This window comes from Scyliorhinus torazame, chromosome 19 (genome assembly GCF_047496885.1).
Source record: "Scyliorhinus torazame isolate Kashiwa2021f chromosome 19, sScyTor2.1, whole genome shotgun sequence".
NCBI lineage: Eukaryota > Metazoa > Chordata > Chondrichthyes > Carcharhiniformes > Scyliorhinidae > Scyliorhinus > Scyliorhinus torazame.
The window spans coordinates 121,578,320-121,605,146 of NC_092725.1; the positions used below are offsets into that span (position 1 = coordinate 121,578,320).

General features: G+C 45.1%; 1 protein-coding gene across 10 annotated transcripts in view; it reads right to left on the bottom strand.

Annotated features, from left to right (window-relative positions):
* The window catches only part of lrriq1 (leucine-rich repeats and IQ motif containing 1), a 278,411-nt gene that overhangs the window by 227,646 nt on the left and 23,938 nt on the right, over nucleotides 1–26,827 (bottom strand). For all 10 annotated transcript variants that reach the window (XM_072485134.1, XM_072485135.1, XM_072485136.1 and 7 more), the window contains 3 exons: nucleotides 21,963–22,037; nucleotides 18,358–19,770; nucleotides 382–534 (listed from right to left, as the gene is read on the bottom strand). In XM_072485134.1, the coding sequence (XP_072341235.1) occupies nucleotides 382–534; nucleotides 18,358–19,770; nucleotides 21,963–22,037 (1,641 nt within the window). The remainder of the gene's footprint in view (nucleotides 1–381; nucleotides 535–18,357; nucleotides 19,771–21,962; nucleotides 22,038–26,827) is intronic.

Here is a 26,827-nt window from a genome sequence, read left to right on the forward strand (position 1 = left end):
TGTCAATGTCAGCATGCACCAGATCAGCTTGTAAATCCCCAGTTTCAAATTTGGAAGAAATCAAGTTGTCAATGTCAGCATGCACTAGATCAGCTTGTAAATCCCCAGTTCCAACTTTGGAAGAAATCCATATTGTCAATGTTAGCTGAGACCATCAAGAAATAAGCAACCATTAAATTTTTAAAGAAAAAATCTTGCTCAATTGTGATTTATCTCTCTTTTAGCGATATGAAAGTTTGACCCATGTGTGTGCAATGCTGTCAACTGTAACAGATGTACTCAATAATCAACTTTAATAAAAGTGTGAGCAATTTCAGCAAGAACAATGCACACGTACAGATAGTATTAATCAATAATTTTTGAAAAGCAATTTTTTTTTACCTGCACATCAATGTACTTTAAACCTTTACAATTATTGACACCCTCCAATGTCGCGAGTCCACAGTTTCGAAGTGTAAGTGACTTGAGTCTCAGACATTGTGAAAACGTGGATAGGCTGAAACCAGGCAAATCTTGAAGAGTGATCGTTGTAACCTATATTCAATAAAGGAGTTTTAGTATACAGAGTGAGGGCTTTAACAAAATAGCATTTCTATGTCCTGCAATGGATATGATGGAAGAGCATGGATTTCTCAATAAATTTACCACTTGGTTTGGTTCCAAATCTTACGTCTGGGTCCTCACAAGACTCAAACATTTAGATTTGATGATGAGTTTCATCAAAACGAAAAAGGACTTCCCAATTCTAACCCCCTCAAAACGAGTGGTTTCAGGGATTGAATCTGTCAAATAATAAAATCGTCAGTCGCATCATGAATAACCAAGGCATGGCTCTCAAAACTAGACTGAACCAAGACTTTTTGAATACCGAGAAGATCTCATCCATGACACATCCAGCTCTCCACCCTCCAGACAGGGAAACACACTGAGAACAAATTCATCTTCCCCCTGAACCAATTGGAAACATATGAGGTTTTGGTTAAGAGCCTTGTCAAATGTGCTGGTGAGTTGATACCCAATATTTAAAGGATGATTTAATTGTCATTTCCCCAGCAGATCTTCTTCATTACAGTTTACATAAAAATTTGAACCATTAGATATTACACAGCAAGCAATGCATCACTACTGGACCTGCATTTATTGGTAAAATGATAGGATTAATGGACATAGCAATATTGTGTAGATTGTCAGTTCATGATCACAAAGAGGCACCTGGGGGTATGCCCAAAAACATTCACGTGACATTATCTGGATAACCATCCCCTCATCCCACTAAAAACGTCAATCTCCCCCACAACACAAACTGTGACTAAGCCCTCTCCTCTCATTAAATTAAATCAGATCACTTGACTGAATTGCACTGTGCAGAAAACATGAATGAATTCCCCCATCTCCCGGCGTGTCACCACCAATCCCCGTCACTGAAGAGAAATCTGTGTAACAAACCAACATCTCAGGGGAACTTCAACTTTATTGAAGCTCGACTAGCAATCTTGACCACCTACTGAGAAAGTAGTCCATCGTCCTCCATTTCCACCACATCCTCTCTGGAAGGCAAAATCAACATTGTCCACCAGCCACAAACATCTCCACCCACATTCCACTCCACTGCCTGCCTTCCACCCCCCAGACAGAGAAGGAAAACTCAGCCTTCCTCCCACACTGAGAACAAATTTATCTTCCCCCGAACCAATTGGAAACATATAGGCCGGGTTTCTCCAAGCCCGTGCCGGGATGGAGAATTGCTGGGGGCACTTGAGATTCCCGCCACGCCGCTCCGACGCCGGACCACCGATCGCGTCCGCACGGTCGTCGCGACGGCAGTCGGGGGCTGCTGAAATAGGCCACCGCAGCAATTCTCCACGGACGATAGGTCGAACTCCCACCGAGCCCCGCCGGTGTGGTTCAAACCTGGTACACTCGGCGGGAGGTCGGACTTGCGGCCACTGTGGACGTCCTGGTGGGGTGGCGCGGGAATCTGACTCGGGGGGAGTGGGGGGGGGCCTCCATGGGGTTCAGGCCCACGATCAGGGACTTCCGATCGGCAGGCGGCCGCGATCTGAAGGGGGCCTACTTCCTTCCGCACGGGCCCGGTGTTCGGTCCCCGACATCTTGCTCTGCGCCAGCGCGGAGACGGCAACCATGCGCATGCACCACCGCGGAGGCGGCCGTGGCGCCCATGCGCAGACTCGCGCCGGCGGTGCGCATTAGCGGACCCGTGCCGGACGTGCAGGGGTGCCTTTCGGCGCTGGAGCAGTGCACAGCACTCCGGCGCTGTACTAGCCCCCGAAAAAACAGAGAATTGCTGGGCCAGAAGGTCCGTTGACGCCGGCGTATACCACTCCGGTGTTTACACCGGCGTCAACACTTGGCAGGGATTTTGGAGAATCCCAACCATGAGGTTTTCCCTCCCCCAATCATTGAGCATAAACTTAGCCTTTCACTTTCCCACACTAAAACAAAATAAATCTCTCCCAACATCATGCTGAAGCTTATCCCTTCAAAGGTTCACACCTTTTTCTGCTCCTGTAAGTAGCAATTCAGGCTCCATCCAATTTCCTCCTCGCCGTTAAAGAAATGTCTCATGTCTCTTTCGGCTACTCACCTGGAAGCAACTCATCTCGCCCACCATCGGCCTTCTCACCCTTCCTTAATTCACCTCATCCATCCACCAGGGTTCAATTATGTCATGATCTTTTAACCTGGAAGACTGGAATACTGGACTTGGTTTTTACAACCTTTTTACTATCACCATCGAGCTTTACTGGCAATATATTAAATTTACTACCTATTTATTTGAGCTTCTCCATTCTGTGACACAGAGTTATGTTGCAGCTGCAATCTGCGAGAATTTCAAGAGCTCCAAAAGCTGCAAGTCTCGATTCTTATTCCTCCAGTAGCACCAAAGCTTTTTCGACAGCATCTTCCAAACTCACCATCTCTACCACTCAATGGCAAGGGCAACTGATGCTTGGGAACACCACAGCTTGCATGCTTCCCTCCAAGCCACACACCATGCTGACTTGCAACTATATTGCTGTTCCTTCGCTGTGGAAGATTTTGGAACTCACTGCTGAACAGCCCTTGATAGTGCTTGCACCAGGTGGGCTGCAGCTGTTCCAGGAGGCAGTTCACCACCACCCTCCTCAAGGGCAATTAGGGGTGGGCAACAAATGCTGGCCTATTTGGCTCCGCTTACATCCCAAGAAGGAGTTTTAAAAAAACACTGGCAGAAATTAGCTTTGTCCTGACCTCATGCGAGCAGAACCACGGGATATTTGTAACAAATTTATCTTCATTTGCCATTTAACTACCAGTTTTTGTTTTCTATGCTCACTTCCAATAGTGATTTTGCCTTTATCTTTTCTTTTAATAATATTCTCATTTAAGTCTTGTTTTATTTCACTCACCTGATGAAGGAGCTACGTGATTCCAAATAAACCTGTTGGACTTTAACCTGGTGTTGCAAGACCTCTTACTGTGCCCACCCCAGTCCAACACAGGCATCTCCACATCCTGTTTTATTTCATTTCTCTCTATCTCGTTCACTGGTGTTTCTTTTTTCCTTGCTGGGTCAGCAAAGACCTATTTCTAATAATTTATTTCTGAAATATCTTTCAATTCCCCAGTTTAATTAGCTGTTCCTCATTTGCAAAGAAACCATGATTAGGATGAGTGAAATTCTGCAGCAACAAACATTTTGCGGATTCCACCGAATTGGTAGAAGGCCCCACTCACATCTAAGCAATCTAAGCTTTTAGATTACAAATCTGCATCGAAACTAATGTTTAACAGCAGCTTCATTAATTTCACCCTTTCCACCCACACAAAGTTCTCAACGGTTGTAGACAACAGAACACATGGGGCATGAAACTGATCTTTGACAGTAGCACAGACTAAGCTCATCATGTACTGGTAACCCAAGCTCGATTTTAACTTCAATGAGAAAGAAAACTGGACAAAGATGGACTGCCAATTGGCCACGGGTTTGTGCTGCTCTATTGGTAAATACCAATTTCACCCACATAAATCACATTTGTTTTGATAACACAAAATAAAATGGTCACCCAATCAAAATAGGTGCAATTATCATTGTGATTTCTGCAGTCATCACCATGGTTCAACTAATGAACTACTTTCATGCCAGCATTTGCAACAGGATTAAACACCCATATGTGTAAATAAGGTAGCCAATTAAATATTTACTTAAAACAAAAGTCCAGCACATTTCCTTCAGAGTGCATTTGCTGTAGGAATTAGTACAGGGAATGTCAATGCTTCTGTTTATTGGGGAGAAAAATATACTGAGAGTGGAATAGTCCATTCTGGAGCCAAAGTGCGGTGGGAGACAGGGAAGTCAGCATGATCCCCCTGGGCAGTAGGGGAGCTTCAACCACTCGATTGTCTGCTTTTCAGCTCATTAATTATGCCTCGAGGAGCTTGGTGAACCTCGTGGCAATGGGGGAAAGATGCGTCCGCCCTGTCGTTACCTCATGAGGTCAAAGGTCCTGCCGTTATATTGAAACAGCACCCACACAGGTCTTCACTCCCTACAGGCCAGGTATTGCGTAATTCTACATCACCATGACACCTAAATGTACCAAACCCTCGACTCCTTGGTTCAGCGAGGCCTTGCTGGGGATTCACCTCCAGGCCGTCCAGGAAAGATAGGTAGTCCTCTATCCTCCGGATGGGAGCAGGCGGTCGTCCCACCTGACCACACCGGCCTGCAGTGCAAGAAACAAATGAATGATCTGATCCACCAAGTAAAATGAATCTTCCAAACAAACCTATACTCTCATAAAGGCATCAGACATTCTAAGGGTTAGAGTCACACATGACCAGCAGATGGACGTCTGTGCTGCATGTCTGCCAGCCATTTTAAGCTTGCCATCTCATGTAAGTTCCTGCACAAATAGCGCCTTAATCGCTTACTGGAGAAGGGTCAGTACACACAACCAGCATGCATACGTCTAATATGTTCTTTCATCAATAATGCTCACAGTCAATCTGCCTGTCTTTATGCAGAACAAGATATCCCACAATTGAGTGAGAGCGAAGACCAGAGTGGGTACCCCTTGTTAGACGTTTTAGTAGCTGTGATAGGAAGAGTCTAAAGTTCTGTTCCTTTTTCACCAACACACATTTATTTCATTCCAACAGACTTTGCACAAAACTCTAACTACACATCACCTGACAGAGGCCACCTGAAGCCTCTTTACATATCAGTGTCAATTAATGGATACTTAACATAAATGAGACAACTAATTGCAATGTGCCTTAACCCATTACTTAACAGTCTCCCCTTCCTTGGAGAAAAACAAATTAGGTGAAAACAAAATTTCAAGAAACTCAAACACACACATGGGACGTGATTCTCCGACCCCCCCCACCGGGTTGGAGAATCGCCAGGGGCCGGAGTGAATCCCGCCTCCGCCGTGTCGCGAATTCTCTGCCACCGGATATTCGGCGGGGGCAGGAATCGCGCTGCGCCGGTCGGCGGGAATCCCCCGGCGATTCTCCGGTCCACGATGGGCCGAGGTCCCGCCGCTGTCAACCCACGCCAACCGGCGTGGATTGAACCACCTTTGGGATGGCGGGACACGGCGGCGCGGGCAGGCTCCGGGGTCCTGGGGGGGGTGTGGGGCGATCTGGCCCCGGGGGGTGCCCCCACGGTGGCCTGGCCCGTGATCGGGTCCCACCGATCCGCGGGCGGGCCTGTGCCGTGGGGGCACTCTTTTCCTTCCGCCTTCGCCATGGTCTCCACCATGGCGGAGGCGGAAGGTACCCCCTCCACTGCGCATGCGCGGGGATGCCGTGAGCGGCCGCTGTTTCAGAAAATAAGGGAGGATAATCATATCCAGCCAACTTTATCCTCGGTTAAGCCATATATCCCTTATTTTCCGTTCTCACTCACTCCTTGGTTTGATCTGGAAAAGTTGTATCTTTCAACCCTTCACATTTACACAGCACCCATCCTCTGCTACCAATTGTTAGACGTTTTAACAACTGTGATATGAATAGTCTAAAGTTCTGTTCCTTTTTCACCAACACATTTATTTCATTCCAACAGACTTTGCACAAAACTCTAACTACACATCACCTGACAGAGGCCACCTGAAGCCCCTTTACATATCAGTGTCAATTAATGGATACTTAACATAAATGAGACAACTAATTGCAATGTCTCTTAACCCATTACTTAACACCCCTGAGCTTTGGACACTTGGAACAAACGTCAGAGCTCGCTGGTGAAGAAGGTGAGATTGGCCTCCCTAAACAAACCAGAGTCCATCCAGTATACATTGACAACGTGGAGACAATTACTGTTCGTCAACTTATGTTCAGTCTGCCTGGTCAATCAGTAATTTTCTCTTCTTGCTATTCCAGCTACCAGCAAGAAACTGCAAAGGACGATAACAAGCAATCATCTCAGTCCCAGTCCCCAGACCACCTCAGATGAGGAAGCACCCAAGGAAGACCAGTAACTGCATTCACCTGCAACGTCCACCAGTGCAAATGAGCGCAACTTGATGGGTCCTGGAAGAGACTTGGGGTTACAATCTTGTGATGTAACCCTTGTTGTAACCTGTGGTGAACGTATTGCTGCTACAATTCACCATTGTATTGTGTTGTATTATGCTAATGCCCTTGTGGGCTCTGCCTGTGGCTCCGCCCCCTCGGGGTGGTATATAGATCTGCAGCCTGTAGCCGGCACTCAGTACAGAGCAGTCGCAGGCAGACACAGATCTAGCTTATTAAAACCACTGTTCACTTCTACTAATCGTCTCATGTGAATTGATGGTCGCATCATAACCACAATGTAACCTTTGCATTGTCCCCTCATGAGAATTGTTCCTCAATGTTAGTGATTAGCTTAGTGCTGTCGCACTAATATCTGTAGTTTGTGGATGTTATAAGTATCTGTTGCGACCAACATCTTGCAATGGTGATTATTTTGTGACTGTGAGTTTTAAGACAAGTAATGTTCATTGTTGAGTACCATAGACTTTCATGCCTCTCTGCAGCGTTTGTCCATCTTCATGTTTAAGGCTGAGCGTTATTCCTTTATTAGTTCCCGCTGAACTTCATGACACTGAATGATGGAAGTTGGTTCCACTCGGTGAATTTGAAACGTCTGTCAAAGGGAATGAGTGCGTGATGTCAGAGGTGTGTGCTCACCCTGATAAACCTGTCTATTTATTGGTGAGGATCTTACTTTTCTCCTGAACGGCTGTCTGGCGGTGCTTCTCAGAATCTCTCTGAAGTCACAAAACACAAATCGATAAGGAATTCATTTGCATGACTGTGCACTCATTGACTTTATATAAAGGGGTTGGCCTTTGTCAGACATTGTTGAGAATTGTAATGTTATGAAAGCAGTGCACCAGCACATCTCCTGAGTGCTCATCAGAATCTATAAAGCAAAAACATTATAACTGACGGAAATGTCAGAACTGGTGGGCTATGTCTATTCCAAAACCCAAGGCAATGCCGGACATAGATCAGGCAAGCTTCCGACAAATGCAGGCTGATGAGTGTTTGGCAACAATCAAACAATGGTCTTGCTAAACTACTCTCTGAGAGGACATTGCGAACATAACTCAGCTTTGATATATGCTGTTCAGTAACAGATCATTGCATCCTGATGTCCTGGAGCTCTGTATCAAGATGAGGGCTCTGCATTAATCATGTCCGAGAGCTGGCATTTGGAGAGGTGGGGCTGTCTGGATGTTTCCTTCCTGAGATGGGAAAGCACTGACCATTGACAAATGTTTTCCATCTTACAGCCACCTTGCTAAACTGCTGTCACCAAATGTGAAAGGACTGCACTATATGTAGTCGCTTAAGAAATTGCACAGATGAAGTGCTTATCACATTCCGCAGCAGCCACATAGTTCCTATGTTACCACGCCTTCCAAGGATGACCCCCACCTTTAGGGTTGAAGGTGACTTATGCTTACTCAATGATTATTGTGATATTGATGAACTTTCTTGATATGTTGAAGATAACAATAAAGGTGTTGTTTTGTCCCCTGCATCAAAGTATGAAGAGAACTATGATTGTGAAAACTTGCTTTCACCTTATTCCTCTTAAAACCTAGTAGCCATAAGATTGTCACAGGCACCTCTAACACGTTGTGCTCATATTAATCCCATCTGATGTTACTACTGGACAGTCAGGTTCCAAAATGGAACACTGGCTCGATAGACCGTAATATTTATTTTTTGTTTAGAGACATGGAAGAGCAGAGTCACAGGACTGCAAATTAACTTTTAACAAAAAGAATAAAACATTTAATAAACATGAAAAGACTGGCTATAATTCAATACTCCTTCACCACACCCATAGCTTCACAGATCTATACACATTTTAATGATAACACAAGTTGTAACATATATCTTGCACTATAACTGTTCTCGGTAAGTACACAGTCCATGTAAACCAACAGGCCAACTGTGGTCAGAGACACCACACACTGATACCAAATAGCAGATACCACCTAATTTAATTTCTGTGGATTTCTCAGAAAATCGCCCGGATACTTGTCACGCTATTAACCAACTGGTTTCACTGGAATTCTGACTTCCACGCAGCTATTTTCAAACTCCACTCTCGAAGAACATCATTTGACACCTTTTCCCACACAATGCTTTCTCTCAAATGCCTTCACCAAGGATTCACTTCCAGGATTTCAATCTTTCCTTTCAGTATTCCACAGAATATCTCAGGTACCCAGCCACTCCAATAGAATACCACTGCTTCACTGGCTGTATTAAAGTGTCACCAACTTTAGGATTACTTCAGGTGTCTGGCTTATCGCTAGCTGGCTTCACCAGGTCTGCATCCAGTCTTTCAATCGGAGCCTCTCTCTGCCACTTTCTTTAACAGTACCTTGTTCATATTCCAGTCTTTTGACTCTTTGACTTCAGTCTTCCTGGTTTCTAGAACAATCTGTTCTTTAGCTTCTGGGACTTGCTTTCTTCTCCTTACTCCATTGACCTACCTCTGCACTCTGAGTTTCTGCGGGAGCTGCTTTCTTCTCAGATACCTGGTTCCAAGTGAAGCACAAGTGCTTCTGCATTTCAGTGTGTACACATGGATCCTAATCAACAGTCTAGTCTTTATTTAAACCATGTTCCTTTTCACATCGTAAGCCCTTTAATTACAATGCATGCAGTTTGAAATGAAACCAAAACCCACAGATATGCAGACTATATGGGGCTGGTTTAGCAGTGGGCTAAATAACTGGCTTGTAAAGCAGACCAAGGCCAGCAGCGCAAGTTCAATTCCCGTTCCAGCCTCCCCGAACAGGCGCCGGAATGTGGCGACTGGGGGCTTTTCACTGTAACTTCATTTGAAGCCTACTTGTGACAATAAGCGATTTTCATTTCATTTCAATATTTAACATGAAGATAACGAAGGTTTTAACCCTTTCTTACACAGAAACTTTTGTAAGGGCCCCGAAGAATCCAGCACGAGTTTAAGGACAAAATAATAACGTTTATTTACTATAACAATATATACATAACAGTAGCAGTAACTTCCCTTGCTACCTTCTCCTTCCTCCTGGTTCCTGGACTGGCCAGCTTATTTATAGTAGGAGTTTCTCCGCCCCCCTCATTGGGGAAGTTCATACTCCCATAGGATTGTGGGATAGTCATTAGTCCCCAGCCAATCATCAGTAGGAAGGTTATAACATCCCTCCCCCCCAAAGTCCAAGGAATCCACCGTAGGCCCTGGCGAAGGAAGGCGTCAAACTCGTTTGGCCGCAGGCCGGACGCCATTTGCACGCGGCGCTGGATCAGGCGGCTTATAACGAGACGGAGACCGGCGCTTCCGTGATGAACGGCGCGGTTGTACATCCACGGCCTGTGGACCCGAGGATTCCCCCTCTGATTCATCCTGTGTCTCCATCTCGGAGTCAGAGTCTGCTGCCTCCGTCATGTCAGCGTCTCTATCCCCATTCGGTCCTGTAACGACCTGCGCAGACTTCGAGTGAGGCACCAGTGGAAGATTTGGAGGACTACCTTCCCTTGTTTCTGGTCTTTGCCGCTGTTGAACTGAGCTCCGGGGGCGGGGAATCTTTTGCGGGGATGATCTTCTGGACCGGACGTGGTCTACGTGTTTTCGCTGGAGACGACCCTGGGCTTGCACTTGATACGATATAGGGCCCGTTTGGCGAAAGATTACACCAGGAACCCATTGGGCACCACCAGCAAAATTCCGCACGAATACTGGGTCACCGGGCGCAAACTGCCGAATCGGACGATGCCGAGAATCCCGGTCCCTGCCGTTCTTGTGTGCGGCGTACTTTTGCGCCAATGTCCGGGAAGACCATACTAAGGCGGGTGCGAAGTCTCCGGCCCATTAGGAGTTCTGCGGGAGCTACCCCAGTCACTGTATGGGGGGTGGTCCTGTACGTAAACAAAAACCGAGCTAGTCTCGTGTCCATTGATCCGGAAGACTGCTTCTTTAGGCCTCTTTTGAATGTTTGCACTGCACGCTCTGCCAACCCATTTGAAGCCGGGTGGTAAGGGGCAGTGCGGATATGGCGGATGCCGTTCATCTTTGTAAACCTAGCAAACTCCTCACTCGTGAATGGAGTGCCATTATCCGTGACCAGCACCTCGGGGAGGCCATGTGTACTAAATGATAAAATCATTTTTTCAATTGTTGCGCCGGACGTTGTCCCCTGCATCTTATGCACCTCCAGCCATTTGGACTGGGCGTCAATTAGTAGAAGGAACATGGATCCCTGAAAAGGGCCTGCGAAATCTGCATGTAAACGTGCCCAAGGCCGCCCTGGCCATTCCCAGTGATGTAGGGGCGCGGCCGGCGGAAGCTTCTGATGCTCCTGGCAAATGGAGCAGTTTTGGGCCACCTTCTCAATGTCGGTGTCGAGGCCTGGCCACCAGACATAACTCCGGGCCAACATTTTCATCTTGGTCACGCCCGGGTGCCCATTGTCCAAGTCTGATAATATCAGCTCCTGGCCTTTTTCTAGGACAATCACACGCGTCCCCCACAAGAGGATGCCGTCTTCCACGCTGAACTCTGACAGCTTGGAGGAAAATGCCCGCAACTCGCCTGGGAGCTGTCTATGCTGCCCACCATACAGGACTATGTGCCGAACCTTTGACAAGACTGGCTCCGCCTGGGTCCACTCACGGATCTGTGATGCCGTGACAGGCAAGGTGTCCATAAAATTTAGGGCTGCGACCACCTCACCGGTCGTGGGGGTCGACATGGGGCCGGTCGATAAAGGCAATCGGCTCAGTGCGTCGGCATTTGCTATCTGCGTACCTGGTTTGTGCTCCAGAGAATACTCATATGCAGCAAGCAACAAAGCCCAGCGCTGGATCCGTGCAGAAGCAATGGGCGGTATTGGCTTATCCTCTCTGAAGAGTCCCAGCAGGGGCTTATGATCAGTCACTATAGTGAAATGGCGGCCGTACACATACTGGTGGAAGCGTTTCACCGCGAAAACCACTGCCAGGCCCTCCTTCTCGATCTGCGCGTACTTTTTCTCCGCTGCAGTCAATGTGCGGGAGGCGAAAGCTATCGGTCGCTCGGCCCCGTTCTCCATCTTGTGGGACAGGACAGCCCCAATACCATACGGGGATGCATCACATGTGACGAGCAAAGGCTTTCCCGGATCATAGTGGGTTAGTAACCCAGACAACGACAATTGTTGCTTTACCCGCCGGAAAGCGGTTTCTTGCGGCTGACCCCAAACCCAGGTGTGATTTTTCTTTAGCAACAGGTGCAAGGGGGCCAGCGTAGTTGCCAGATTGGGGAGGAACTTCCCGTAATAGTTTACGAGACCGAGAAAAGAACGAAGATGCGAAGTGTCAGTCGGGGTGGGGGCATGTTGAATTGCACGCACCTTCTCTGCGACGGGGTGCAGACCCTCGCGGTCCACCCGATAACCTAGGTAGACTACTTCTTTTGCCTGAAATACGCACTGTGTGACATAAACGGACTCCAGCCTCCGAAAGGCGTCGAAGGACAGCCTCCAGATTTTCCAAATGCTCTTGCTCCGACGTCCCTGTAATCAACACGTCGTCTAGGTAGACAGCCACACGTGGTAAACCTCTCAAACTGCCGTCCATAACACGTTGAAAAATTGCGCAGGCAGAGGATACTCCAAAGGGCAACCGTGTATATTCATACAGGCCCCGGTGTGTGTTAATTGTTACATATGGTCGGGAGGCAGGGTCCAGCTCCAACTGCAGGTAGGCATGACTCATATCTAATTTTGTGAATGAGAGTCCGCCTGCAAGTTTCGCATAGAGATCCTTTATGCGAGGCATTGGGTATCGGTCGAGTCGGGAAACTGTATTCACTGTAAGTTTATAGTCGCCACACAAGCGAACTGTGGCATCTGGCTTCATTACTGGTACAATTGGTGCTGCCCAGTCAGCAAAACGGACGGGCCTGATAATACCCAAACTCTCCAAACGAGTGAGCTCCCCTTCTACCTTCTCGAGCAAAGCGTAAGGCACTGGGCGAGCCCGGAAATAGCGCGGCGTGGCTCCTGGTTCAACTTGGATACGGGCTACAGCCCCTTTTATTTTCCCCAAACCAGGCTGGAATACCTCTGGGTATCGTCCTAGCACCTCAGTCAACCCTCCAGAAACTGTTTGGAGGATGTGCTGCCATTGCAACTGCAAATGGCGCAACCAGTCCCGACCCAACAGGCTGGGCCCATGGCCACGCACTACGATAAGTGGGAAACGCCCCTCCTGGCGTCCATAGACAACAGGGGTCATTGTAGTTCCTGCAATGTCCAGTGGTTCCCCCGTGTAGGTGGCCAACCTGGCCTGTGAGTCAGTTAATGTAAGGGTCTGTATACCCTGCTTGATGCGGTCGAATGTCCTCTGGGCGATCACGGAGACCGCTGCGCCAGTATCCAACTCCATCTCCAGCGGGTGGCCATTGACCCGTACTGTCACCTTAATGGGGGCCACACGGGGAGCTGCCACACAATGCAGCTGCAGGCAGTCGTCCTCCGTCTCCACGTCCTCAGGAGTGGTCGCCGCAGGTTCATCCACATGGAAGGTACGGCCTCTGGGCTGGTCCCAGTTACGGCCCCTGGGCTGGTCCCAGTTTCGGTCGGAACGACGGCGCCTCTGGCGTCCCCAGGACCGCCGTCCGCGACGGGGTCGGCGCCTACAAGTCTGTCACGGACATGGCTCCTCATCCATTGGCTCTGGAGAAGGCTCCCTTCGGGGAGGAATGTCCGATGGCCACTGGCGTCGGTCTGGTCGTTGCCTTGCCCAAGGTACCGCAGGAGTGCGGGGGGACGTTTTTGGGCGGAAAGGGTTGCGCCCCAAGGCATGCACTTCCATTCCCTGTAGCTCCTGTACTCCTCGCTCTGCGCTCTCTCGGGACAAGACTATTTGTATTGCCTGTTGAAAAGTCAATGTTGGCTCCGCTAACAACTTTCTCTGGGTGGCCGCATTGTTAATACCACAAACCAAACGGTCGCGTAACATTTCTGACAAGGTCTCACCATAGTCACAGTATTCCGCAATCCCGCGTAGCCTGGATAGAAAAATCGGCAAGGGATTCTCCAGGGGTCCTCTCAGCGGTATTAAACCGGTAAAGCTGGACTATCGTGGACGGAGTTGGGTTAAAGTGTTGCCCCACTATATTCAGAAGTTCGTCAAACGTTTTGGTGTCCGGCGCAGCTGGGTACGTAAGGCTCCTAATCACCCCAAACGTATGCAGCCCGCAGGCGGTGAGCAATATGACCACCTGGCGCTCGTTTTCAGTGATATTGATTGCCCGGAAATAGTAACGCATCCGTTGTGTGTACTGGTTCCAGCTTTCCAGCGCAGCATCAAAAACATCCAAACGTCCATACAGAGGCATGGTATAATAGAAAACAACTTCCAACCTGTATCCAACAAAAATCCAGGGAGGTGGCTTCAGCAGTGTAGACAGCTATTCACTTTTACCTTCGTCGCCAGTTTTGTAAGGGCCCCAAAGAATCCAGCACGAGTTTAAGGATACAAAATAATAACGTTTATTTACTATAACAATATATACATAACAGTAGCAGTAACTTCCCTTGCTGCCTTCTCCTTCCTCCTGGTTCCTGGACTGGCCAGCTTATTTATAGTAGGAGTTTCTCCGCCCCCCTCATTGGGGAAGTTCATACTCCCATAGGATTGTGGGATAGTCATTAGTCCCCAGCCAATCATCAGTAGGCAGGTTATAACAGAAACAAAAAGTAAAACTGACTTAAAGCTATAGATTGTTCCTAATACCCACAAGTACAAATATAGATGACTTAAAATTACCTTTCTTTCCTGACACCAATGCAAAGGCATCCTCATGTGCCATGTCTGAATCCTCACCCTTTTCAGTTTCATCTCCTTCCAAGTTTTCCGCCTCTGAGAAGACATCTACCTCCTCCAGATCTCCCTGTGGCAACACATCCCCCCCGTTTTCAGTGCTTGGTTATGCAAGGGGCAGAAAACAATGATGAAGTGGGACACCCTATGTGGAACCCCACCTGACCAAACATCTGAAATGTATTTCTAAGAGGCCAATAGTCTGCTCTATAAGAACCTTGTGGCTGATTGTGCAGCATTGTATCTATCCTCAGATGCTTCTGTGACCAAACAATGAGCATCATTAGCCATGTCTTCTGGAGGTACCCCTTATGATCGAGCAGCCAACCTTATAAGCACTGTACTCCCTCAAATATCTCTGACACCTAGGAGTGACTCAAAGTGTACGAGTCGTGTGAGCTTCCTGGGTACCTGGCTGGATCTGCTTTCCATGATCATAAATTAGCTAACCGTTCAGAGTGAAATCCTTTTCTATTAGTGAATCTGAGGCTGCTAGCAGGGAGCTCTCAAGATCACCTGTGTGAAGTCGATGGTGCCCTGCACTTGTAGAAAACTGAGATCACAACGAATTTCACAGCTCTGACATCCTGGCTTATTTCATCCATGCGGAACAGCATGTAATGGTGAGCTTCATTGAAAAGGATATCTGACACTTTCCTTCTGCATACGTGTTTTGCTGATTGAGAGATTCCGCAAAGGTCACTAGTGGATCCCTGGAAGGAGGGAGACTGAGGTAGGACTGGGAGGTGCTGGTTTAGCACTGGCTAAATCGCTGGCTTTGAAAGCAGACCAAGGCAGGCCAGCAGCACGGTTCAATTCCCGTACCAGCCTCCCCGAACAGGCGCCGGAATGTGGCGACAAGGGGCTTTTCACAGTAACTTCATTTGAAGCCTACTTGTGACAATAAGCGATTTTCATTTTTCATTTCATTCATCCGCATGCAGAAAGGTTAATTGCAGCAGTAGTATTCAAAGCAACCGACATTGGATGTCCTCCAAGTTCACGTGGCATGAGTTCCTCATGGAGAATGTGACAAATATGAGCTACCTGTGGCCTTGACAATAATGATCGCTTCCCAATCCATATACTTGAGACATGACTGCAGGCATGGTGCCTTGAATGCCTTGCCCAGTGCACTGTGATCATGGACGCTTGCAGGACCCACGTGAGGTGGCTCTTGAATTTCTGCCCTAAATCCATTCTGACATGCTTATGTAAGGATCAAATATCAATGAAGACCACAGCATCTAAACGTAATGGATTCTTTCCTAAATGCACAACATTACTGAACTATCCAAGATCAATCATCATGCTTTAGACCCCAGAGTCCAGCACTCAGCTGAGCCATGCACTCCATGGTTTGAGCAGGATAGTTATTCAGCCCAGGAATTGCTGTGCTCCTTCCACAAGGACCTGGGAGCACTCGCCGTTCAATCTTTCTCTAGCTTATTTTTGAACTGCGTCATTTTAGGGTGAGCTCGAAATGGTGCTGTTCAGCTTCGCCTGGAAGACCAGCTTCCAACCTCCCCCTATTTCTCTCCAAGTTCCTTCCATCATCACTGCCTCCTAATTCCGCTTCCTCTGATCAATCCAGCCTCCCCTATTACCCTTAAACCCAACATTATCCACACGGATATTCCTACCCCTGAATCCTTTATTAAGTCTCCATGCCTTTTGTTGACCTGACGGGCTCCACCCCCTGGGTAATATCCAGAGAGGCCATCACTTTCCAAGACCAAGACGTGTGCCATGCAGAGCAATCTAACATACCAGGACAGCTTCTTTACTATGCCCTGACATCATAGTTTTAGCTCCAGGACAGTTTCTGACTCTTCCTCAGACAATTTTATAACTCTTGCCCCAGGACAGTCTTTCACTGCTCCACACTGTTCCTTGACCACCTCCCAATCTCCCCCTCTCCTCCTGTGTTCGACAACAACTCCCCCAGCCCTGCCTCAATCTCCCCCTTCCCATGTTCCACACCATGCCCCACCTCATCCTGCCTCCATTTCCATCCCTCTCCCCACAGGTATTGCCTCCCATGCCCAGCCTCTGATACAGGCACCTAAAATCTTGTAGCAACATTCTTAAAGGTAGATGAAAGCAGTGTTTACTGACCTTGAAATTATTGGTAAACTGAAGCTCGCCAGGTGCATACCACTTGCATACAATCGGGAAACTGAGCATTCTAATTATCCACTGGCAGAGCACTTAATTTGGAGGGGAAATGTAATTCTGGTGAGTTGGCCTTTTAATGATCATTCATGAAATGCAAATGTGGCTCCCAGCAGAGTTCAGCAAGAAACTAACCCCCTCTCCCAACACCCCTCCTCCCTCTCTCATCATCCACCCCCCCACCAATAACCCGCCAAGTTAGGCGAGCAAAATTCTAAACTAATTTCTTACCAGCAGGAAACTGTTTTTTTCATAACGTCAAATTTAGTGTCCCATGATTCCCCCCCCACTGGTAAAATCTGCCCTCAGATGTGGGAAATCCTCCAGATTTCATCAAACACGATCCACAGAATTGACCAAGATTGTCTGCAGAGTTGTTCTGTCTTTTGACCAAAACACTCTTCCACATTTTAATATTTCTGTGGTTATATTCTTTGATGGGTTTATTTCAGCAGTGTCATAAGGGTAACTGTAACATGAGGGAATGGAGGTAGAAAATTTCAAAGCCAACTGTGAACATTCTCAACCGCCCTAGGCTTTTTCACTGATTAAAAAGGATAAGCTCCAGAATAACGTTTTTCAAATGTTTACCACTTAAGGACAACTACAATTGGAATAAAACACACACAGGCATTTGCATTGTTATTATACTAAGTTAGCTGTAGACTTTTTGTTGGCAAATAAATGAAATCCAGAATAAGGCGATTCTATCCATATGGTTCATATAAACTATTGAAACGAACAATTCTGGTGTTAAGTTTAAAATTGGTGCAAAATTACTCATAATGGGGAGATGACAAATGCCTGCAGGTTTGTATTTAAATCTCATGATAGTACTGTAGTACTGATTTGGATTACTTAGTTCAGAGTTCCATTTACTGAACCAGATGTTTTACCGTACAGAATCAAAGCTTCCCCAGTGGCTTTGTACATTGAACAGTTCAGCTATTAAGACAAAGAAGGCTCCAGTTTGATCCCCAGTCTGTCCTGAGTTAGCTGATTTCAGACAGACGATGATAGCGGCACTATAATTGGCCTCAAGACCCCTAGTTTCAAGAGGGGAAAGTCAGTCAGGGCTTTGACTTCTGATCGCTAATCGGGAATCCTTGCTAAAAGTTCACAAGTGGATGCAAGGTTGAGAGAGAATCAGGATTACTTGTGATACTTCCCATCACTATATAGCCTGCTGAAAACTCAGTTAGGAAAAGTGGACATCCTAATGAGATATCAGGCATTCCCTCTCACCACATAACCAACAGGTGGCAAAATCCTTCAAGAAATGATACGAGAGGAAACAAGATACAAATTTTGTCCTCAATCTAGTGAAACTTTTTGTCCTCAATCTAATGAAACTTGATCACAATCCCTTATTACAATAAGCATTTTTCCTAATTCCCTTAAGATTCCCCATGGTGAGCTTTGATCAGGAGCAGCTGGAGGGAAGTGGTGAAACAACATACTGGCATACTGGATTGTAAAAGACTGCACCTTGGGAGTGGCACACCATAGATCCACACCTTTGATTTCCCGCTCAATAGGTTTGCAGTTTCAAAGTTGCTCCCATGGAGAGGCCAAATATGTCTCTATAAAGATGAAAGGTAGCAAAAAGCAAATCAAAGGATCGGTCCCACAAATCTATTAACAACTGATTATACTGCACCAAACGTGTAACCAGGTGTCGTCCTGGTAAAGCATGCAGCAAAAGGAGACTTAAAGAGTGAACAAGTAAAATATGTTTTCCAAAAATACGTGAAGAGAAGAATGCCCTACTAAAACTCATTTATAATCACAATTACAGTAAAATATAAAATGTACCTGCTGAAGTGAAGTCCAGACTCCTGACTGCAGTATTACATCAGGACTCAGAGGAGGCAGTTGGTTGACAGGATTATTCCGAAGTCTGATTTGTTTGTTCACTTTCTTCGCCTTGTTTTCTCTACTAATTCTGGACCAAGGAGTACACATTTTCATCCAATTTAGTCTTTTTTGCTCGATATGATCAGGTAGCGTGAGCCCTGTGGCTAAGAAGCTCTTCTCAAAATTAAGATCCACAAGTTCAACTATTTCATGAACATCAGTCAGATCTTCCATATGTAAGTTACCGTCACTAGTATTTAATACAGATATTCCTTCATCTGATAGACGGCTGGGGTTCCTATCCATAACTGCACATTCATTGTTTATTTGTAGTAAGCTCTTTGGTATTGTGATACTGGGTCCCCCAACAAATATGTTCTCTGCAGTACTTTCCACTACTTCTTCAGCTGGAAATTTCATTTCCAGATTTGTACCTGTAGTCATCAGAGCTGTACATTCCCTGACAACATTGCTGCCATTCATCAAATTGTTTTCCTGTATATTGTGAGACAATCCTAGATTTTCATTCCAAAGAGCACACACATTTTCTGAACTGTTATCACATTGTTCAGCGTCTTTATTTTTATTTATTTTGGAATTAACACTTCCAACTTTACTGTCATTCATCAAATTATTTTCCTGTATATTCTGAGGCAATCCTATATTTTCATTCCAAAAAAGAACACAGATATTGTCTGAACTGTGATCACATTGTTCAGCTTCTTTGTTTTTATTTATTTTGGAATTAACACTTCCTTCTTCGGTTAACTGTGGTTCACCTTTCTTCTCAATTTTTGTCTTTTTCCTTTGTTTTAAGGCCATTTTTGACTTTTCTTCTTCTAATAATTTTCTTTCCTCTGCCTTTTGTCGTTCTGCTTCTTCTTGCTTTTCTTCCCTTTTCTTTCTCTCTAGCTCTTTTCTTTTTATCTCTTCTTGCACTTTTTGGAATTCCTCCAACTTCAGTTGTCTCTCCTTCTCTAATCTTTGTCGTTCCTGCTCCTTTTTCTTCTCATATTCAATCTGTCTTTGTTTCTGTTCTTCCCTTTGTAACCGTTTAACTTCTTCCTGCTTCCTTCCCTCTTCCTCCTCCTCTTTACGTTTTTGTTCTAATTTTCTTTTAATTTTCTCTTCAAATTGTCTCTTTTCTTGTGCCATTCTTAACTGTAGGTCTTTTTTTCTCTTCCTTTCATTCCTTCTTTCCTTCAGTATTGGTGCATGCTTTTTACGCACCAAGTGCGCCCGAAATCTTGCCTGAATCGTTGTTGCTGCTCTGTTTTGCAGTTCTTTCACTCGTGCCCTCTCTTTACTCTGCTGTTCTTCAAAGATTCTTCGCTCTCCGTCCACTTTATTTTGCATTGACTGTATTAATGCCTACAAATTTGAATCAAACAAATATTGTTGTATGCACATTTTACTTATAATTGAAAAATAAAAATGACAGTTCTCTTATTTCACCTGGAGTCATCATAACTAGCTTCAATGGCAACATCAAAGATAGATTTTTTTTTTCTAGTTAGACAGTGGTATATAAACTTAATCTAAAATAATCAACAAAAAATTTGGAGAAAGCAACATTATGCCTATTAATATATTTACAATGTAATTGATCAATTTTTTCTTATTTAACTTTAGTGATATTTTCCCTTGACATAGGTGCCAAATGTGTTTCCTCATCTGAAAGCACATTTTAATCCCAGGTCAAGAGCCACAGTGAGTGGTATTATGGTGAATGGCAGGTAAAAGCTTTGGTATGTTGGAACCTTGAAAGTGCAATTGTAATTGACTGGCCTTGGAGACTTTCTTCTTGGCGGATGCAGGAGGGATAGAGAGATGTAGGAAAAGGAAGTAGACAAGAAAGATGTCATTAAATGTGGATTAATGAATGTGAGTTTTGACAGAACATAAAATCACTCAGGATGATTTTTGAATTTTTAAAAATATGTTTAACTAGTATTTTAAGATTCATAAAAATATAGAAAATAGGAGCAGGATGAGGCCATTCGGCTGTTCGAGCCTGTTCCGAAAATCATTATGATCCTGGTTGATTATCCAACTCAATAGACTAATCCAGCTTTCCCCCAATATACTTTGATCCCCTTTGCCCCAAGTGCTATATCAACTGCTTCTTGAAAACATATGGGGCGGGATTCTCCTTTGGCTGACGCCAAAAGCGGGAAACTTGGGCAGAGAATAGGTTCCGACTCCAAATTCGCAGCTGGCGCCAATGTGACGCCCAATTGCAATTCTCCATCACCTCAACAGCGGTGTCATTCGGCCCAAATTGCACGTACAGTAAACACCGTTGGCATATATTAGTGGGCCTGACCCGGATTCTCCGTCTCCGATGTGCCGAGTTCTCAACGGCGCTTATGTTCCACGTGGCGCCGGTGCTAGCCCCTCCACAGTTGCTCCACAATCAACCCAGGTTCGGTGCCAGTTTAGTTGTTATGAAAGTCCACGAATCCTGCGTCAGCATCAACACTTAGTCTCAGAAACAGCGAATCCCGCCCACATTGTTTTGGCCTCAACTACTTCATGTGGCGATGAATTCCACAGATTTACCACTCTCTGGGTGAAGCTATTTCTCCTCATGTCAGTCCTAAATGGTCTACCATGTATCCTCAGACTGTGATCCCCGGTTCTGGACACACCCACCATCGGGAACATCCTTCTTGTATCTACCCTGTCCAGTCCTGTTAGAATTTTACAGGTTTCTATGAAATCCCCCTTCATTCCTCTGAACTCCAGCAAATACAATCTCAATCCCTCCTCATAAGTCTGTCCTGCCATCCCAGGAATAAGCCTGGTAAACCTTCGCTACATTCCCTCTATAGCAAGAACATTGTTCCTCAGAGAAGGAGACCAAAACTGCACAAATATTCCAGGTGTGGCCTCACCAAAGCCCTGTATAATTGCAGCAAGACATCCCTGCTCCTATACTTGAATCCTATTGCAATGAAGGCCATTTACTGCCTGCTGTACCTGCATTTTTACGTTCAGTGACTGGTGTACGAGTTCACCCAGGTCTCGTTGCACATTCTTCTCTCCTAACTTATGGCCATTCAGATAATAGTCTGCCTTCTTGTTTTGCGACGAAAGCGGATAACCTCGCTTTTATCCAAATTATGCTGCATCTGCCATTCATTTGCTTATTCACTCAACTTGTCCAAATCGCACTGAAAGATCTCTGCACCATCCTCACAGCTCATCCCCCCACCCAACTTGGTGTCATCTGCAAATTTGGAGATATTACATTTTGTTCCCTCATCTAAATCATTATTATTCTGTAAACAGCTGAGGACCTAGCACCGATCCCTGCGGTACCCCACTAGTCACTCCCTGCCAATTTGAAAAAGTGCCATTAATTCCTGCTCTTTGTTTCCTGTCTGCCAACCAGTTTTCTATCCATCTCAATACACTATCCCTAATCCCATGCGCTTTAATTTTACACGCTAATCTCTTATGCGGGACTTTTTCATAAGCCTTCTGAAAGGAATTTTATTCTTCATTGCATTTAAATTGGAATCGCAAAGCAAAGACAAAGATGTAATTTAGGCCCTCACCTCGTGTTGCTTCAACTCTCGTTCCAAAGCGTCCTGTTCCTGTCTGATTTTCTTTTCTAGTTTAGCCTGTTGTTTCTGAACAAAGTATACAATATTATAATCTACCTAAAAAAGGTTGTACTGGTTAATAATAAAGTATATTCATTATTCTTCTAGAAATATTAAACAGAGAAAATCTTCTTAAGTACTAATATATCTCGACCAGAATAACAACTTAATCTCAATCTCAGAAAACAGTGCTATGACCTTAATAAAGTACAGTCAAATTCTGGGCAGTTTGGCACTTGATTTGTGCTCAGCAAGAAGGAAGATGAAAAAGGTCAGACACATTTCATATGTGATCCATACCTGTCACAGAAGAGATGAATAAGATGGATTCAAACATAAATCCTTAAGATGAAAGGAATACATACAATCCCATTTCACCATATAGTTATTTTCTCATTTGAACAAAGGATTGTTAAACTAGTAACAAATCCAATTAAAAAGAAAAATTTATGTACAAGCATTCTCAGAAGCATAGTGCAGTTCTATAATAGGTTAATTTCATTGTCAGCACTAAAAAGCAATTGCAAAGTTAAATGTAACTGTAACCAGGTAAAAACAAATGAATACACCAGAATAAGCTTATAAAATCATAAATTGGCAAGAATTAATTTCAAAATAAAATCGAAATTTTATTTTCTAAAATAAATAAATAACGTTATTTTTAAAATTAATTTAAGGGATGGGAGTATAGCTGGCAAAGGCAGCTGCAGTCGATATGGTGTAAGTGCAACACAGTGCTCTTAGGAGGGAGTTCTAGGATTTTGGCCCAGTGAGTTTGTGACTTGGAGAACTTGTGGGTGGTGGTGCTCCTATGTGTCTGCTGTCCGTGTTCTCTTGTTGGTGGAGATCGCAGGTTTGTAAGGTGCTGTCGAAGAAGCCTTGGCAAGTTGCTGCAGTGCATCTTGCATATGCTACACACTGTCACTGTGTGCCAATAGCAGAGGGAGTGAATGTTTAAAGTGGTTGGGGTGCCAAACAGGCTGCTTTTTTATCTAAACAGTGTTGAGATTCATGAGTGTTGTTGGAGATGCACACATTCAGCCAAGCAGAGAGTATTCCATCACACCCCTGTCTTGTGCCTTGTATTTACAAGCAGTTAAGCTTTTGTCAGTGTTAACCTTCAAGAAGTTGATGGCAAGGATTCAGTGCTGGTCATGTCAACAGGGGGGTGATTGCACTTTTATGTTGGAGATGGTCATTGACTCCCACTTGAGAGAAATGCACATTGTTTGTCACTTATCACCCCAAGTCTGAATGTTGTCCAAGTGCTGCAGCATGCAGGCATGAACTGTGTAATTGTTTGATGGGTTGCAAATAGTACTGAATGGGTTCTGCAATGATGGATGAAGGCACAGCCCTAGAGCCGCCTCACCCTCTCAAAATGGCCAAGGCTGTCTCTAATTATCTCATGTTGTGTCCCACACAGATCCCATTGGTGCTCGCCCACTCTTAGGCCAGTTTATCCTTCGAACAGCAGGAAGAGGAAGTGAAGTCCAAGGATGCACCGTCACATCTGACTAGCCACACTCTGCCAACACAGACGCTAACACATTAGAGGGATATTGCCAGTGACAGGTGCATTTGAGGAAATTATGGTGATTCGACTTCTTGAGAAGATATAGTCCATCTGGTTTAATTCCACCTGTGGTGGTACGCAGAAGGCAGTGAGATGCATTTGAATATTCTGAAATGATGGCACAACAGCCTTTCCGAAGGTAAGTCCCCATGTATGTTTGAATTAAGCTTGCATATGTGGGAGTTCCCCTTTCATTGAAACTTAGGCCCTTCTAGTCTTCGGTGTCTGGAGCTGACAGGGAGCCTTAGTGAGTTTCAGCACTGCATGTTGCAGATGTCACACACTGATGTGTGACACCAGGGCTGGTTTAGCTCAGTGGGCTAGACAGCTGGTTTCTGTTGCAGAACAAGGCCAACTGCGCAGGTTCAATTCCCGTACCAGCTGAGAATTCTGAATTCTCCCTCTGTGTACCCAAGCAGGTGTCAGAATGTGGCGACTAGGGGCTTTTCACAGTAACTTAATTGCAGTGTTAATGTAAGCCTACTTGTGACAATAAAGGTTATTTATTTTATGTCTCTGTGTCGGTGGTGGCTGGTTGGTGAGGACACGTGTGGCTTTTTCCTGCAAGGGTCATATCGCTGTATTTCTGTTGCCCTGCACTCATTTCTGCAGATCATGAATCTCTGCACACTTGGACTCTTGATATGGTGGGCAGTTTACAAGGTGAAGTGGTCCCCGGTTAATTGCCAGCCTCTAAAATACAATTTCAGGCCCAGTGTTTAAAGGACATCTCAAGGGCAATCTGTTGACAATGATGAACTCAAGGATGATAATGGTAGACCATTCAGCCATGCTCATGTCATTGAATGTCAAGGGTTGCTGTTGGCATTTGCTCTTGTTGGAGATGGGCATCTCCTGGAGAATTTGTGGTGCCAATGTTAAGGGGCACTTATGTGGCAACAGCTCACCAAGGATTTGCAGCTTAACGTACAAGGCTATTCTAAAGGCTGCTTAGGTGAATCCCGCCTGTACAAAGAGGTCCCTGATGACAATGGATCTGGCCATGGATACTCAGGCCTGCGCTTCAGGATGTCTCCCATTGCCACCTCCCTCCTCAGTGGCATTTCCATTGAAGTCCTCCACATCACCCTTCTTCCACACAGATGATTATTGGTGTTTTGATGACATCTGGCCCCTTGATGTGAATGCAGCTTCACTGCATCATATTACGGAGCATGCATAAAACAGCCAGTATCCTGACATCCTTGCAGGCAAGCAAAGGAGTGCTTTTCCTGAATGGTCAAGGCATCTGAACCGCAATGACAATCCTGGTTTGCAAGTGTTGTTTTGGTAAAGTTGCGGCCCCTTCTCTGATTGCCTCAGGGAAGTAACAGTCATCTCCTTAATGGGCAACCTTTGTCACAGAGAAGGCAACCACAGACCTGGAGTCTGGGCTGTAAAAGTTGTGGCAGGTGTGAATGTCTCAGGATAAATGAGTCAGCTGCCAGGGAAATGTGTACATATGTGAAGAAAGGCATCATTATGGTCGCACACTAACTGCACGTTGATAGAGTGGAATGATTTTCTGTTTAAGGACATCTCCAGCTGCTGGATCGGTGCACTTATAACGCTACACTCCCTGAACTAGTGGGAAGCCAGCTATAGGGGCAATAACTGTTGCCCTCTGTGTTTGCAGTGCAATATCTGTGGGAAGCTAATGTGACCGCAGTGATGCACTGGTCAGCAGCTGATTAAGAGATGCCATAGAGGTCTGCAGTAGCTCCCTGGAAGAAGCGATCTGCAAAGAATTTGAGCTACAGTAATCTTGTCTGCAAAAGGCTGGGAATAGGGATTATTTGATCAGGGGCATTGGATCTTGCTCCACCATAACAGCAGCTGCAGGTAAGCAGCAAATCACATTGAAGTCACACAGCCAAACATGAAGTTAAAAACATTGAATACCTTAACTTTTGATGGACATTTTCAGACTGAAAACAAATGATATGACTGGACTAAAATGGAAGCTAAAATAAAGACAAACAATGTTTTTTTTCATATACCGAATTGATTATAATGGAGAAATTTGACACTCCACAAACATAGAACTAAATTACCAGGATCAGTAAAGTTATTTAGAAGCAATTATGAAGTTGGTTCACAACTGTTAAAAACCCTTAATCCTCAAGTTGTGACTTTTTCAAGTCTTTTTGGTGAGACTAACAGGATAATAAGAGTGGAAATTTTCAGTCATTGAATTGACTTCCCACTGATTGCTGTATTTCTGGGGTGGGAGCTCAGCAATGCATCCTCAGGGAACACATCGAATCACTGGCAGCAACTTCTGGATTTTTGCATTGTTCTGCGCATACAGATCATCCCGAACACTGCTCTTCCTACATCATCTAACTAAACACAGACTACATCTTCAACATGCCTGGAGTCAGCTACTCACTCGTTAAATGTGATGTTATCAGGTGAGCAAATGCAATAACCCTGAGAGTACAAGCATATCTAGAAAAACTTGCATCTCCGTGAGCTGACTGGCCTCAATGTAATAAGAAAGCTACTTTCTACTGTGATTATGGCAAAATTAGCTACAATGCACATCTGCCAAGCTTATTTGTGATCTTCAATTCCATTATTAGCTGCTGATAACATTTCTAATCTTGTCACAAGACACCTAAAAGAACATTACTTCACTCAAATCTGACTCTCCAAACATCCAGTTGATCTTCAATCCTGCTCTGTGGATCCAATCTCTGCCTACCACTGATCCTGCGCACTTTGCCAATTTCTAACTCCCATCTACACCTTGACTGATTTAGCAGCTCTCAAGCCTGGCCATCACATTCTCCTGGTCCCACCATTCTTTAAGTGTACGTCAGCAGCCAAAAATGGGTTAATATTGCAATTCAGTCACAGTACAAACTACACAATGCGATATAAAGAAACTACTAATGTGCAAGCAACTGTTCCAGACTGAGAATAACTGTTATAGACAGGTCCTCACTTTATAAGAGGTAATCTTAAATCCAGTTTCTAAATTACAACTAAAATAAAAGCTAACAAACTTTCACCACTTCTGCTTGCTGTCTCCCCTTTCTCCATTCCCTTTTTCTCCCCATTGTACCTCTATTGCATTTATTGTTTTAACTTTATTTCTATTAATCTCCCATAATTTATCTTTTTTTCTTGAAAAGAAAAATTTATATATTTAAAATATTTCCTCGTTCTTTATCCAGTGACGACTGGATTCTACCATTTGGAGCCATGATTCGCATTAAAATAAAATCACTCTGAG